This window comes from Pteropus medius, unplaced genomic scaffold (genome assembly GCF_902729225.1).
Source record: "Pteropus medius unplaced genomic scaffold, Ma_sr-lr_union100, whole genome shotgun sequence".
Classification (NCBI taxonomy): Eukaryota; Metazoa; Chordata; class Mammalia; order Chiroptera; family Pteropodidae; genus Pteropus; species Pteropus medius.
The window spans coordinates 970512-987444 of NW_024348533.1; the positions used below are offsets into that span (position 1 = coordinate 970512).

Genomic DNA, 16933 nt, shown 5'->3' on the forward strand with positions numbered 1-16933 from the left:
GTTTTCTCAAACCATTTATTGAAGAGATTATCCTTTCTCCATTGTATATTCTTGGCTCCTTTATTATAAATTAATTGAAGATGTATGCGTGGGTTTATTTCTGAGTTCTCTATTGCTCAACTTCTAAAAAAAGTTTTCTTCCTTTTACCATTATAAATGACACGGATATTGTTGCTATGTTTTATGAATTGAAGATTTATTCTTTAGGCTAGATTCCCGGAAATGAAGTTACTGTCCAGTTTTTAAGGTTAGGGCTATTTTCATGTTCTTGATGCATGTTGGTTAATTTCTTCTCCAAAAGGCAGTGCCAGTTTGAACAGAAGTTTGCAATGTTCCTAAGACCTGTTCCCTCTGCAACATGTGTCTTTCCAGGCTTTTTGTTTGCCATTCTCTTCTTCCCCACTTCTCAGTATCATTTTTCACAAGTTTAATTAACATCTATCTATTTCTTTCTCTGAATCTTCTCATGATATATCCTCTTAGAGAATTATCCATATTCCTCTCACATTTATCACCAGCAATCCTATACATACTTCATTGTTACAACACTGTGTCCCTTCCACTGCGAAACTCTCAGTTACACAGAACCCAGTGTTGTCCTTTTCTGCTACCCCTGCACTTGATTCCTATTTCATGTTACAGATGTCTTTTTATAGCCAGGTGTATTTATTTTTATCTCCCTCACAAAACTGTGAGTGCCACTATTTTTATTTCCTTAGCTTCTAGCAAAAAGCTGTATCCAAGATGATTGTTCATTAACTGGGCAAAAGGCTATCCTATAAGGGTGCCAAACCTGGGTGTATCCAGGAACAAACTTACATCCTTAGCTATGAAATTGTAGTAACAGTAAAAGCTAGAAAGGAAAAAGACTATTGTGTTCAAGTATTTCAAATTATAGTTTTTATCTCAGTCTTATAACTGCTAATATTACTATATAGCCAGTGTTGAAAAAATTTTTACCTTTTCAAATACAGAAAGTTGTTGAAGTATTGAGCATTGTAAAGATCATCATCTCTTTCTGGTAGTGGTACTGTGTACTTCTCATTGTTGGTCTTTGTGTGTAAATCAGGGGAAGCCAAGGGTACAGCTCTGTGCCTATGGTCTTTTTATCAGTATATGTGAGTTAAAAATATTTTTCACTAATCATAGATTTTCTAATTATAAAAATATCATTTAGGTAAATGCTTGTGGTAGAAATTCAAGGAATATAAAGATATATAAAGCAAAACAAAGAAATTCTTCATATTCTTAATAGTCCATACTTCACAGAGATCTTCATAACAAATAGATCTATTTGAGTATTTTCCTTCTTTTTTCTACGCATTTTCGTTTAGATATCGATCTGAATTTTTAAAAATGTAACGAGTGTGGCACGTGTGTGTTGTGTGTGAGAGTGTGTGTGTTGACTTTTTTTTAACCATATTAGTACCTATTGATTTGTCTCCTTTGTAACTGCTGTGTTCATACCCTGGATATACATCTTGGGATAACTGAAAAACCTAGTGCACATAGCCAGCGAGGTACTTCATGTAATCAAAGAATAATCCCTGAGGTACTCAAGCAAATCAGTGCTTGGATAGTTAGCACAGAACCTTACCATTGACTTATTCATGTGAGCTCCTGTCCTATTTTTTAAAAATGTTTTGCTCTTTCAAGGTGAAAAACATTTTTTCCCCATTGCCTGGCGCCATAGTTACTCAGAAAATTTGTTGAATGAATGAATAATCAAAAGACCAGTGAAAGTTAAGTTCTAGTAATGAATGTCTACCAATGATAATTTTATATGCTATCTTGGGGTATTTGTTATTTTGTTAATTAACTATCCCATCCTCCACTGTCAAGGATTCTCTGGCAGTGCCTTTTAGAATTTAATATTCTTTTATTTTGTTTGTGTTTAGGATCTCTTCATTGCCTCATTCCATTATCATTATTTGTGAAAACTTCATTTAATTATCATAAAATGAATTCTTCTTTTCTTTTCAGCATCCAGTATTGGATGAACCAATAGCAGAAGCTGTCTGTATTATAGCAGATATGGATAAATGGACTGTTCAAGTGGCCAGTAGCCAGAGACGAGTGACAGATAATAAACTGGGAAAGGAAGTATTGGTTTCCAGTCTTGTTTCCAATCTGCTTCATTCCACTCTTCAGCTTTATAAACATAACTTGTCTCCAAATTTTGTAAGTATGTGTGAGGCTTGAATTACTTTGAGCACTCTGATAGGTGACTAAACTTTATTTAGTATGTGCCTACATTGAATACCACTGTTAGCTTCATCATTGTTTTCTTGTAAGAAGGTGTTATGGACTGAATTGTTGTGTACCTCTAAATCCATATATTGAAGCCCGAACCTACAGCACTTGTATTTGGAGATGGGCCTTTAGGGGGTACTTAGGGTTAGATTAGGTCATGAAGGCCCCCAGGGTGGGATTAGTGGCATTATAAGAAGAGGAAGAGATTTCACTCTCTCCATCATGTGAGGATACAGGGAGAAGTTATTTATCCGATAGCCAGGAAGAGACTTCTCACTAGAACCTTACAATATTGGCACCCTGATTTCAGACTTCCAGCCTCCAGAGCTGTGAGAAAATAATTTTCTGTTATTTAAGTCATTGAGTCTGTGGTGTTTTGTTATGGCAGCCCAAGCAGACTAGGACAGAGGGGGATGTGTACATGTTTGTATACTATATTCTGTGATTTCAGCAGCTGGAATTTGGTACCTAACTAGTATCATGTAAGATATGAACATGCAATGTCCCCAGGTTTTTTTGTAAAATGCCAGTTCATTCTAGACCCTCATTATCATGTCAGGACTTTGAATGATTCTTCTTCATGATACTGGTAATCTCTTACCAAACATCCTATTTCCAACGTTGAAATTTCTTTTTTTTCCTAGGAGAACTATACTGTAGAATAGTTAAAAACTTCTGTTGATTAACATGATAAAAGTCATATATGACAAATCCACAGCTAACATTACTCAGTGGTGAAAGACTGAACATTTTACTCCTAAAATGAGGGTAAAGACATGGATGCTTACTTTTACCACTTCTATTCAACATAATGTTGGAAAGTCCTAGCCAGAGTCCTAGCAGTTAGACAAGAAAAAGAAATAAAAGCCATCCGAATTGGAAAGGAAGAAGTAAAATTATCTTTTTTTGCAGATGACATGTTCTTATATGTAAAAAAACTTGGGTTCTACAAAAAGACCAATAGACCTCATACACGATACAGCAGAGTTGCAAAATATAAAATCAACAGGAAAAGTAGTTGTATTTCTATACAGTAGCAATGAACAGTCTGAAAAGAAAATGGAGAAAGCATTCACAATATCCAAAGAATAAATTACTTAGAAGTGAATTTAACCAAAGAGGAAAAAGACTTATACACTGAAAACTATAAAACACTACTGAAAGAAATTAAAGACATAAATAAATAGACATCTTGTGTTCATGAATTAGAAGATTTAGTATTATGAAGATGACAGCACTATTAAGGGATCTGCCGATTCAGTACAATCCCTATCCAAAATCCCAGTGACTTTTATTTTGAAGAAATGGACCCATCCTAAAATGTATATGGTATCTCAAGGGACCCTGAAGAACCAAAACAATTTTGAAGAAGAACAACTAAGTAGGAAAACTCACATCTCCTGATTTCAAAACTTCTTGCGAAGTGACAGTAATCAAAACAGTGTGGTACTGGCATAAGGACAGACATATGGACCAATAGAATAAAATAGAAAGCCCCAAAATAAAGCCTCACATATATAGTCAACTGGTTTTCAGAAAGGGAGCCCTTTAAAAAGACAAAGGAGTCTTTTCCACAAATCATACTGAGAAAACTGGATATCCCCATGCAAAAGAATAAAGTTGAACCCTTACCTTATACCATATACAAAATGAACGCAAACCTAAATCTAAAACAAACCTAAACTTAGGTGCTGAAACTATAAAACTCTTTGAAGAAAACATAGGGGATAATCTTCATGACATTGGATTTAGCAGTGATTTCTTTGATTGGACACCAAAAGTACAGGCAACAAAAGTACAAAATAAATAAATTGGACTTCATCAAATTAAAAACTTTGTGTATCAAGGACACTCTCAACAGAGTAAGAAGACAACCCACAGAACAAGAGGAAGTATTTGCAATCATATATTGAAGAGAGATTGATTTCCAGAAAATGTAGGGAACTACAGCTCAACAACAACAAAGGAACAACTAACTCAATTAAGAATGGTCAAAGGACTTGAATAGACATTTCTTTAAAGAAGACATACAAATGGCCACTAGGTACATGAAAAGATGCTCAGCATCATTAGTCATGAGGAAAATGAAAATCCAAACCTTAGTAAGATACCACTTCACACCCATAAAGATGGCTATGATTAAAAAAAACAATTATTGGCCAAGATGTGGAGAAATTACAACCTTTGTGCATTACTGGTCGGAATGGTATATAGCTGCTGTGGAAAACAGTTTTGTAGTTTCTCAAGAAATTCAACATTGCATTGTCGTGATCCAGAAAGTCTGCTTCTAGGTTTATATGCCAAACAGTTGAAAACAGGGACTCAAACGATAGTACCATAATGTTCACAGCAGTATTATTCACAGAAGCCAAAAGTTAGAAGAAAACTCGTGTCCATCAACAAGTGAATGGATAAGCAAAATGTGGTATAATACATAGAATAGAATATTTCAGTCATAAAAAGGAATGAAAATCTGATATGTTCTGCGACATGGTGAACCATGAAAACATTATGCTAAGTGAAATAAGCGAAACACAAAAAGACAAATATTATGTGATTCTCATACCTGTTGCAGGTATGAGTTACCTGGAACAGGTAAATGTGTAGAGACATATAGTAGATAGAGGTTACTAGGGGTTGGGAGAGAGGGAATGAAGAGTTACTGTACAAAGGGTACATCCAGAACAGGTAAATTTGTAGAGATAACACAGTACATAGAGGTCACTAGGGGTGGGGGTGAATGAAGAGTTACTGTACAATGGGTACAGAGGTTTCTTTTGGAATAATGAAAAAAAAATCCGGAAATGGATATCAATGATGGCTGCACAATATTGTAAATGTAATTAATGCCACTGAATTATATACTTAAAAATGGATAATATGGTAAATTATATTATATATAGGATTTTTATTTTTTATACATATATGTATATAAATATTTTGTTCTTCACTTAAAGCATTTTTAGCCTAAGTGAGCATTATAGAAAAAGCATACACTACAAAACAATAAGTCCACAAAGCAATGAATTCAGTTGTGTTTTTCTAGTAAGAAGATTGATTTTTATTAGGAGCTTTAATAGTTAATTTTCATTGGAAAGGAATATTCTGTAAAAATTTAATATGTTAACACCTCATGGTTTTTCCTCAAGCATTTATAGTATAAATTCACATAAAAAATCACCTGTTTTAGTAAATTGAGCAAGTTAATTGACAATAAATGAAAAGTGTTTTAGGTTTGAATGTTCTAGCTTAAAAACATCTCTCTCTTCTAGTAAGGACTACAGAAAGGACTACAAACGTTTTTTCCTTTTATTCTCTACAGGAGAATGTAGGCTATCCTATGTACGTACATCCGAAATATATTAATTTATAAGAGTTATTTTATCAAATTTGAAATAACATTTTTTAAAGTTCTAGAAATATGGATAGTGGTGATAGTTACACAACATTTTGAGTGTACTTAAGGCCTCTTGATTGTACACTAAAAATGGTTAAATGGTAAATTTTCTATTGTATATAATGCCACTTAGAAAAAACAAAACTGTAAAATCAAAATCTTTATGAGCTAGAAAAAGGATTATACTCCTTTAGTAAAAATTACATGCTTTAAAAATATGCTCAAAATTTTAGTTTATATTGGAATAACTAAATAGAATTGCCAAAAACATAATGCTTTGGAAATTGCCATCACTTAGAATTAGAAACCATTTTCTGACCTGGTTCTTGTTTCCCCCCACCCCCACCTGCAGTGTGTAATGCACCTTGAAGACCGATTGCAGGAGCTGTACTTCAAGAGCAAAATGCTGTCCGAGTACCTGAGGGGACAGATGCGTGTTCATGTCAAGGAGCTGGGAGTGGTTCTGGGGTACGCTCATGGTTTCTGTTCTGGCTTTGCTTTCACAGTGCACTGTCTTTAAGCAAGAGATAATCCTCAGAATTGCCTTCTTTCATTTTAAGTGTCTTTTCCTGTTAGAAGCTGGACACTTTTACTATTTCGGTTGCTCTATCCATATAAAAATAAGATTCCTGTCCTCCACTGATCTGAAAGGCATTGTCCCCTGTGCCATTGCAGTAAATGGAGAATATAGTCAGATGTAGGTGTTTTCCTACATCCATGACTTTACCTTTGGGTTTCAGATGCTTTCTTTAAAACAAATCTTTGGTTCTGGTTTTTACTGAAAAATTTCCAACTTTTGTTATCTTTTCAGTTCCCTTACCTTTTTCCTTTTGGCCAAGGTGGCCTAGTTCCTTGACTGCTGAGGTAAAGTGACTTTACAGGTAGCAGGCATTGCCTATAGGACTCATGTCCTGGGTACTGAGAGCCTGACTAAGATTTTCTTTTTTTTAATTTCAGGATTGAATCCAGTGATCTTCCTCTTCTGGCTGCTGTGGCAAGCACTCACTCTCCGTATGTTGCTCAGATACTCCTTTAACATAAAGGTTGTTTGGAAAGTTAAGTAGAAACCAAGGAAGCATACACAACATGCATTTATAACATTTTTTTTTTCCTGTTAGATTTCTATCTGAATGAGTCAGTTATCTGGGTAATCCTGCATTGTAGTATATATCGTGTGATTATTGAATGGCTTTTCCTTTTGACTGGACTCTTTGGTGGTGGTAGATTTTTAACCAAGTCAAACTAAAACAGCATAAACAATTTTGGGAGAAAGCATCGAAAAAGCCAAAACGTAACTTAGTAATTTCTACAAAATGAATAACGTCGAGGAATTTTATATGATCACTACAATGTTGCCTCAACTCAGAAATAGCAACAGCTGTCTGATGATTAAATGTCTCAGAAATAGTCATTTCAGTAGTTTTAATTCTTTATTTCTAAGGTACTTAGGTCTATAAAACCTTGATTATTTCTTGTTTTGTCAATTCACAATAGCTAATTTCTGGGTATTTCTCTGGGTATTTCTGAGTTTCAAAGTATTCTAAACAGCCTGGTAATTATAACAAACTCAGAATAATGAGTGTAAATCTGTGTTATCTACCCAAGTGTACATATGTATTTAGTTTTTAAAAAAACAGAGGTAGAAACACAAGATTGGTAAACACGCCTTTTTAAATATATATATATATATACATATATATTTTCAACTAGTATTAATTGTATATAATGTTGAAATGTTACTTTCTGGTGATTTTTCAGTTTCACACACCCTAAAATATAAGTAAAGCCAATCTTTTTTTAAGGCTGAGGAATGTAGATTTCCAAAATAAGAATTAACTACTTTATACCATTTGTTTTGTTTATAAGTATAAGCTAATTTTTATAAGTGTTAATATTTACATATTTTCATCTAATTTAATAAATTAAAATTAGGATTAAAAATTGCATCAAAGCATTGGCAAAAATAATACTATTTTCTTCAAAAGTGCTCAGGTAGCCAGCCAAGACCCTTTCGGTATCAGCCCTTCTTGAACTCAGTGGAACTAAATATTTGTTTCACTGCTTCATAATATTCAGTTTACACTAACAGAACTCATTAACTCTTAAAATTATTCTCTTTTGTCAAATTGCCCATGTCTTCCAAAAGCTAATTATTTTAAAAGATTTTCACTTTTCAATTGTTACTGTTTTTGTATATGCTGTAGAGTATTGCTTGTGAGAAAGGCTAATATGGAACCAAATTCTTGTAAGTAATGTAAATAGATGGGTAGATAAGGTTTTCAATATGCTCTACTACCTCAGTTTACTTGAATACTACATTATAGTTTATTCTTTACTTATCTGGTCTAAGATACTTTTAATGCTAGAAGTGAAGTTGGTTTCTGCTTTCATGGACTTTTTTTTTTTTTTCATCACAATTAATCGATTAGCTTTAAAAAAGAAAACCACTTGCTTATTCTGTTAGTAAATATATTTCCTGTATAATACATCCATTCTTGCTGTTTAAATTTTCAGAAATTAAGATTTCTGTGATCTGTTTAAGTCTTTAACCTTGAATTTATAGCATTGAGTCACATTTTGCCTTGCTCTCTATGTATTCAAGAAATTTCCAACTAGACTAAGAAGAAATAATTGTTTTAATGGACTGTAAACCTGAATTGGTGTGCCTGCAATCAGATTGGCCCCTACATCCTATCAGTTGGTCCCGGTCAGTATATAAGTCTCCCATGGATGACTTGCTGCCAAAGAGTATGTATGGATATATTTTCTTTGGCTTAGTATTCTTATTCCATTTATTAATGAATTTCTTCTCTATTCTGTTGTTGGAATTCTATGAATCAATCTCTTTGGCAGAATTCAGAATATAGAAAAGTTCATGTGTGGGCCATTGTACATTATTTTTTATCATAGTTCAGAATGTATAGCAGGTCGATAATGTCTGTTTTTGTGTGTTTTCTTTTTAAATTAATTACCAAGCTGTTCATAGTCCTATCTGTTTGAAATTTCTAATAAATTATCATATAGGAAATCTAGTCTTCAAAAAATGGATGGCTCGTGCTACTGTTATTCTTAAAACTAAGCTTTGCTTGGAAGGAAAAGGCCTATAATTTCTTATAGAATCATCAATCTTTAAAGGATTCCTGAGTTTTATAATTACTTGCCCCTACATAACTTCTACTACCTTCATCATAGTCATTCTTTCCTTACACAAAGCCCAAGGAATGAGCTGCTGCTGCTTTAAAGTGTGGTCATTATGATGAATGTGAAAAGAGTTTTGGCCTATTCGAAATAATTTTTTCAACTTCTTATGGTACAGATATACATGTGTTATATATTTTTGAAAATCTGTTTGTTGCAATAGGAAATGAAAAAGGGATCTTTTAGATTATAAATTTAAAACTAATTTTTCCTTGTGTATAAACTAATTGGTTTGATTTTAAATATTCCTGGCTTTTATTAATATGTCTTAATTTTGAGTTTGAAAATGTTAAGTGCAATAAACATACCAGCATAGATTTAATTTTGTTGCAGTTGGCATACACTGGGGATGATCACTTAAAAAAAAAAACAAAACAGATTTTACACAATGCCTATTTCTGGTAGATGTCTTATGAGATTGTTTTGCTTTCTCTAAGTTATTTAGATGGTGGGATATGTAAAATGTACATACTGTTTCTTGTTCTGTATACATTTCTCGAATGTACACCTGTATTATAATAACCTCCCAGTTCTAGGGGAAATTTGTGCAATAAATACACATGTCAATTTGATGGATGTCGGTCTTTCTTTCATGTGTTAATAAGGTACCTGTAGCATGGACTCTGATGTAAGCTCACCTGGATTCTTTTCCCAAATTTGACATTTCTAGGCATGTTACCTGGTTTATAATGTCCTTTTCTAATCCTAAATGTCTGTATTGATAATTTAGTAGAATCTACTTTAAGAGTCTGTTGTGAGAATCAAGTGAAGTAATGAACGTCAAGAATTTATCTTAATGCATGGAACACCCCAAGTGCTCATTAATTTTTGGCTGCTACTGTTACTAGCCTTTTCTCTATAGCCTCCACCTATTGTGGGGAGAATTTAACATATATTCTTATGAATGAAAATGTAACAATAAAATACTGGTATATTCTTACATTTGACTTAATCTTTATGATGAGAAATTGAAAATTTCTTTAAATGCTTTTATACGAACTGAAAATCAATTATTTAAAACCTAAAAAGAGCCCTCTAAACCTGTTATGAACATTGTACGCAATACAAATTACTACTATTGACTTTATAATTAAAAAATTGGCCAGTTGGTTTGAATTCTAATCCTGGTTTGTTCACTGATTTGCATGTGACTGAGCAAATCTGTCCTTTTCATCTACATTGTGGGGAAACCAGCTCTTCCATCTTTTCTTAGTGCCTGCTCTGCAGCAGCGATTCAGCCCTGGGTAGGCTGTTGGAAGCTGCTTTACTCAGGCTAGGTTGATTTGGGCAGAGTTATGCCAGGAGGCAGGACTACACCAGGGGCTTTTTGTAGGATCTATTTTCATATCATTTTACATGTGTCGCTCTTATATTTGACCAAAGAGAATATGTGCACTGTTTTAAAGCAGAGAGAAAGTATCAAGTATTTGGGAAGCATCCATCAGATATTTTAGAGGTTTATAATTGGTACCTATGTTTATATGTGCTGTTCTCTTATAAATTTAGAGAGTCCTTGCAAAATTTCTGAGAAGCATAGAGGAATGATTTTGCTGATGAGAAACTGAGATACAGAAAATTTAATCTGAAGTAAAAGTCTTTACTATCTGGGTCTCTCAGGCCAGAATGGTTTCCAACTAGTATGTGGTGACAGATGTAAAAGTATCCTAGATTTTTTCATGTATCTTTGCCAGTGTGGAAGGTTGGGGTGGAATGCAAGTGGGAACAAACCCTAGTTGAAAGTACAGTGGGGGCTTAAGAATTATAACTGAGTGGGAAAGACTTAGGCAGATAGAAAAAGGAGAGGTTGGAGAACATAGTGCTTCCTATCTTTGCTTTGTAGTGCAGACTGTGGAGGTAGCCATGTTTGCTCTAGATTTAAGATTTGAAATTTCCCTAAAGAAAATAAAATATAAGCAGTCCAAAAGAGATTTTTAAAGAATATATGAAATTCCCACCCGTTATTTGTGAGGAGAACTTTGATAAGGCTTTTGGTTTTCATCAGATTGCAGATTAGCTCATGCCTGGGTTAAGGCTTGTCTGATTAGACCTCCTGTAGAGAAACCTGTATTTACTCTAAGGAGAGTATTAAGTTGAAGAGGCTTGAGCTTCCTTCCTTTCCATTTGACTATTTTAACAAGGACACTCCAAAAGCATGTGTTTATATTCACCTCACTGCTCAAATTAAGATTATTGATAAAGGCAGTGTTACCTAAATTGTTTCAAGAGGAACAATGTTGTTGAAATGTTGTGTAAATATAAGGAAGATACTGTTACTTCCTCAAAAAACTTGTGATGTCATTTGTATCACACATTTGGTCCAGCACTCACAAGTCTATATCCTTCCCTATGGTACAGGGACTGGAATTAAAATGGGTCAGATGAATCCAGAGCCTGAGTTACTTTAAAGTAGTTTTCATACCTGATTGCATATTAGAAGTACCCAGTTAGCTTTTGAAAAATAATTCCTAGACCCCCACCCTCAGAGATTGATTCATCGATAGTAACTGACCTGGATTTGGACCAGCAGGTGCTCTTATTTTTCCACTAGTAGTAACTCAATCTCCCGAAATAGTCCACATCTCAACTCCTTACTTTATTACTGGTGCTCTTAAAACCAGTGCTCTTTACCTGCATGTTTTTGTTGTTTTGCTGTTATTCTGGAAGAATGGCTGTGTGATTGTGAGCGTTCAGTTTTGCATAAGACAATAGTTGCTTAGCCAGACATCTTTCTTTGCCATTGGAGAAAAATCAAATGCCTATCTTTCTAACAGTAAAATTCCCTCTTAATTACTTAGTCCTTAGTTCCTTTTGTTCAGCAAATATTGTGTGAGCACTTGTTATGTGCTAGGCACAGGTCTGGGTGTGAGGGATACGCTAGTAAAAAACAAACTCCTTTATGTTCTCATGGAGTTTACGTATTTCCCACTGGTGGAGGAAATAGGCAGAAAATATGACAAATAAGGAGTTAAGCCATTTTTTTAAAAAAAGATTAAACCATGTTTTTGCTAGAATTTAATTATTTGCATTCAGAACCATTATATTTTCCTTCCAGATACAAGTTAATGCTGGTGAACCCTATCTTGGAGGTTCCCTTTCCTCTGAAAATAGCTGTTAGAGCTTTCACTGTCTCCTCATTTTTTTTCCAGCATACTAGAGCATAATATGAAATGGTAAAGGACAAGATAGATTTTGAAAATGTGCTTAAATTTAGATATGTATATTTACTGTGGATATTAATATATTGTTTTTACTGTTGCTGTCTTATGAAAAAGCCTAATTAAGTTATTTTTATGTACTTAATTCATCTTGTGAAATATTATATACAAAAAAGTGAATAAATATACACTAATGTAACCATCACTTAGGTCAAGGAATAAATTATTTTTAGCAACCCAGAAGCCCCCTCCTTCATATGCTCTATCCTGATCATAAATCTCTTCTCGATTTTGTAACTATCATCTTGTGTTTCTTGAGCATCATTTCTTTGCTTTCTCCTTTATAATTTTACCTCTGTATGCATCCCTAAGTGATATACTTTAATTTTGTGTTTGAACTTCGTATGTGTACTTATACTCCATTTTGTTTTGCTTTTTTCCCCTCAATATTATGTTGAAGAATCATCCATGTGCTATGTAGCTGGTGTTCCACTGATTGAAAATACCATAATTTACACATCCTATTGATGGACATTTGGGTTATTTCCAGTTTTTGGCTAATATGAACATTGACCATTTTTGTTCATCTCTTCTGGTATACATGGGTATTTCTTAGAATTAAGTCAAGGAGTGGACTTGCTGTCATAGGGTACGTTAGTTTTAGCTTTACTACTTTTTTTTTCCCCAAAGTGGTTTCACAATTTACACTTAACTGACAGTTTGTAAGTTCCTGTTGCTCCACATATTCATGAATACATGAATGTTTCTGAATAGTTATTCATGAAAAGGCATTAACACACACAACACACACACACACACACACACACACACACACACACACACACAGCCTTTCCACTTCTTCAAACTTGAATCTCTGCTTTCAGAGAAGTCACTTCCCAGAGGTAAAGTAATAGAAATAATGAAGAGTTCTTGGATTGTGTAGGCAACATCTTGAGTGCTTCACATGGATTATCTCAAGTAATCTAACAAGAATGCCAAAGTAATAGTTCCTTTATGATTTCCAGTTTACGGATAAAGAAATTGAAGTTCGGAGATATTAAATAAATAACTTCAAGTCATTTAACTAGAAATGAGCTACTAAAGACACAAATTCAGGTATTTGCCCCTGAAGTTCAAGCTCATGGTCATCATGCTTGCTTTTTTCCTCTTTCAAAATATCGATATGGCTCTGGTAATTGATCCTTAAAGAATGGATCACTTAAAGAAAGCCTCCCTTTCCACTTTCCCTAGGATAGAGGTGCCAGCATTGTATCTGCCTTAGGAATTAACACAATGAGAGAAAGGGTGGCGGAGAGGAAGAAGAATGGAAGGAATAACTTTTGTGATCTTGGGTAGACCTTTGAGGGGGTATGTTCATACATTTAAAAAATGATGAAAATGGGGCATTGCAATTCCTCCCTCGTGATCTCTCCACTGCCTTTCCAGAATAGCTGAGCCACAACTTCCCTGATAAGATTTTTGTCCGATACTCAGATAAGAAATGTGCTAATACTATGTTGTAAACTTCGTTTGAGCAAGCTCAACGTCGAACGGAAAACAAAACCCTTACATCAGCCATTACGAGGTCCCAGAAACGGTAAATGTTGTAGCCTGAACCCTTCTTTCCCTTGTTACTCTAAAATAACTTTATCTCATTTAAAAATTACTGTAAATAACGTAATAATCGTAAATCACTTTGAATGTAGTGAGCTATTGCTGTGAGAAATACTAAGATGTACCTAAAGATGGTAGACCTTGGAGAGCTTAAAATTCGGTGGAAAGGACATGCCTGTGGTGGCTCCAAGGTAAGCAAATGTGTGACTAGTGCAGCCCATCTGTGCACAAATGAGAGAGGAGTGAAAAGGGCTCTTGTAGTAGGCATTCTGGAATTCTGTCAATGATATTACCATGGAAAGCCTTTTGCAAGTGTCTGGCTGCCCGAAGAGTGGTCTTTTTCTTATCAGTGGACTAGTAAATAAATAGAAATTGGCTTTATTAGAGCTATTGGGACTATTGGGACTAGTATGCAAAATGTAGTCAAAAAGCAGTCACTCTCGAGTCCAAGCAACCCTAAGCCCTGCTGCTTGAGGAAGGGGTTGACGGAGGGAGGGCTGCTCTGGGCCTCGGTTATGTGAACGGAGTGTAGGCTGGCTTCGCGGAGGTAACTGAGCTGGCCACAGACACCGCAGCTGCCTAACCCTTCCAGGCTGTGGAGCTTTGATTGCTCTGCCCTGATCTCAAGGATGTCCATCTTGGACAGGGCAAGTATTTCTCGGTGGGACTCTTCCACAAGGGATTCGTTTTATTAGAAGAAACGTAGACAAGAGGGTGTATGAACTTCCTTGTTTCCCGACTTCCGCCCGTCCTCCAAGGGAGGGGCGTTGGAGTTGCTGAGCGGGAGGTCGGGCCTGGGCCTGGCCACGCCCCGGGCTTCCGGAGTTTGGTACAAACACAACTCCAACTAGAACGCCTTCCCCAAGGCTCTGCCTCAACGTGCCATTTTCAGTCAGTTCCTCAAGCGCATTTCCGGCCGCCCCACCGGAAGCTGGAGCGGCGGAAACCTCATCTCCGAGTTGGATCCCGTGAGGGATTTAGGTGAGGTCTCGCGACATATCTTTAAATCTCACCAAGAAGGAGTGGAAGAGGCCTAACTGTACCGCCCCAATATTACGTCACCGCGGAGTCACGCCCTTGGGCGTTCGTTTGCGTGCTCGCGCTGCTGCGCATGCGCATTCGCCCTCCCTTCTCCCCCGCGCTGTCTTATCTCTGGCCAGTCGCGCGTGGGCTGAGGCCCTGGGCGGGCGTTGCGAAGGCTTGTTTGCTCGAGCCGGCTCCCCGCGGCAGTTTGGAGTTCTACTTGGGAGAGGGGTTTGTAGACCCCCTACCTAGGGTGAATGGGCTGTCGCATGTGCTGCTAAGGGTAGGCTAGGGAGCACAGGGGCCGGGGCCGCGGCCATGAACTCACCCGTGGACCCTGGCGCTAGGCAAGCGCTGAAGAAGAAGCCGCCCGAGCGGACCCCCGAGGTAAGGCCGGCCGACTCCGGCGCGCTTCCCGCTCCTTAACGGACTGCACACCCCTGTCCGTCCGAAACCTGCGGCGACTGCCCTCTTGTCAGAGCCTCGCACCTGCTGTCAGGATATCTGTTCTCTGCGTTCCCCGACCCGGGCCCTTCTCGCGGGCGGGTGACGGACTGCCTTTCCTGCTTGTGATGCCGCCTTCCCCGCACACCCGTCCTTGCCGGTGACTTCCTGGTGTTTTCGATAAGAAAGGACCATTTACTAAATCATTTTCTCAGGGCAAAGTGTGGGTCTCTGAGTGAGTTTACCTGGGGGTAGGAAGACTGAAAAACGAGGTAGAAATTGTAAGTGAAGTGTAACAGCATGTTATTAAGAAATAACTTCTCTTTAAAGGTCCTCGAAATACTGCACAAGTGCCTAAAAAAAAGTTTTCAAAGTCAGTTTTAAACTTTGCATCTAGTCAGATGATGAATTCTGATGGAGGATGATGCATATTGAAAGATCAGTTCTAGAGGTACTTTTTCAGACTGTCGCTGGGAAATTTTACAGTATTTATATTGGGATCCAAAACTTGCTGTTTTGGGTTAGCAGATATGGCATCAGCTTAAATGATTTTCATTTGACCTGAGGGCTAGTTTTCAGGCACATAGCTAAAACCTGTTAACCTTGCATAACCCTATAGAGTGCTTAGATGTTTTGGGAAGATTTTTCTTGATTTGGAGACGTTTATATTGTTAAATGTATGTTTCCTAATCCAGAAAGCAACAACTAAACACAGTGTGAATGGATTGTTGGATTGTTTTTTTGCGTAAAAGTTGCAATAAATGAAAATGAAAAGCTTTGGTTAATTCTTTTGGAATCACTTTTCGAATTTTCAGATTTATAGTGTTTTTCATGGTAGGTCTCAGTAACTTTGGGCTGACCTTTTGTGACATGACATTATTCAGGCCACAGTTGTACCTTTGATAGGTCACACTTTGTTGTTGGAAATCCTGATCTTTGCAAAGAAACAAGGCAAGTACTGCCAGTTTCCTAAATCCTTTTTTGAGACCTGTATTTATAATCCCGTGTGTTTTAATTTTCTGTGATAATTCTTAAGGTAATTGTGAGCTAATTGAAAGCGTTCACCTTGAACAGGTGAATCTGCCATGGTTTTTATATCATTAGAAGGCATACAAGCCTTGCAATGTATAAGGTTAGTTTAACTTTTAAATAGTACTTTGATAAATTCACATTTTAATGAGAAAATCCTACTTCTCTTTAATAGCAGCATTACCTAGTTTGAAATTACCTATTTTTGAGGCTTACAAGAATTTCTAAACTGTTCACAAACTTATGTTGCCAAGTGTGTGTGCCTTTAAGTACTTTATCTTGTTTTACTGGAACAGCAGCATTGTTTAAAGGACTGCTAAATGACTGCCCATAGTACCCAGACTAAGTCCCTGACATCTAGCAGCAGAGCATGTTAACTACTTAATTCATTGGCAGTGCTTTTGAATGAGTGTAGAATTTGGGGTAGAAAAGTATTAATAAAGAAGTAGTAATCTGTATCCTAGTGATAATTTATATGCGGTAAATAATTTGATGAAATTCTCCTAAGTTCATTTCTGTTTTCAAAAACTCCTTATTCTTTTAGTGGACTCTTCAGGGCCTAACATAAATATATTCCACAATTATTTATCGAAAGCTTATCAGTTTAAGGCACTATTCTGTGCACTAGGATACACCTGAACAAAACAGGCCTGCTATAGTGCTTACATTCTAATAAAAGGGGGAGGGGAGAAGGCAGGTAAATATAATAAACAAGTAAGTTATGTAATATGTTAGCTGATAATTGCTAATAAAAAAAAGTAGGATAAAGGGATTGGAAGCAAGGGACAAAGGCTGAGTTGCAATTTAAATAAGATGGTCA

At 36.2% G+C, this 16933-nt stretch overlaps 2 protein-coding genes across 7 annotated transcripts in view; both read left to right on the top strand.

The window, feature by feature from the left end:
* The window catches only part of FNIP1 (folliculin interacting protein 1), a 103389-nt gene extending 93965 nt beyond the window's left edge, over positions 1-9424 (top strand). For all 4 annotated transcript variants that reach the window (XM_039879988.1, XM_039879987.1, XM_039879986.1 and 1 more), the window contains 3 exons: positions 1984-2181; positions 6003-6118; positions 6608-9424. In XM_039879988.1, coding sequence (XP_039735922.1) covers positions 1984-2181; positions 6003-6118; positions 6608-6686 — 393 coding nt within the window. In that variant the 3' untranslated portion in view covers positions 6687-9424. The remainder of the gene's footprint in view (positions 1-1983; positions 2182-6002; positions 6119-6607) is intronic.
* A 5299-nt stretch (positions 9425-14723) lies between these two features.
* RAPGEF6 (Rap guanine nucleotide exchange factor 6) overlaps positions 14724-16933 on the top strand; it is a 151797-nt gene continuing 149587 nt past the window's right edge. For 2 of the 3 annotated variants that reach the window (XM_039879997.1, XM_039879998.1), the window contains exon 1: positions 14726-15027. In XM_039879997.1, the coding sequence (XP_039735931.1) occupies positions 14959-15027 (69 nt within the window). In that variant the 5' untranslated portion in view covers positions 14726-14958. Of the gene's footprint in view, positions 15028-16933 lie in introns of all 3 variants that reach the window. The other variant, XM_039879999.1, reaches the window with a different exon arrangement.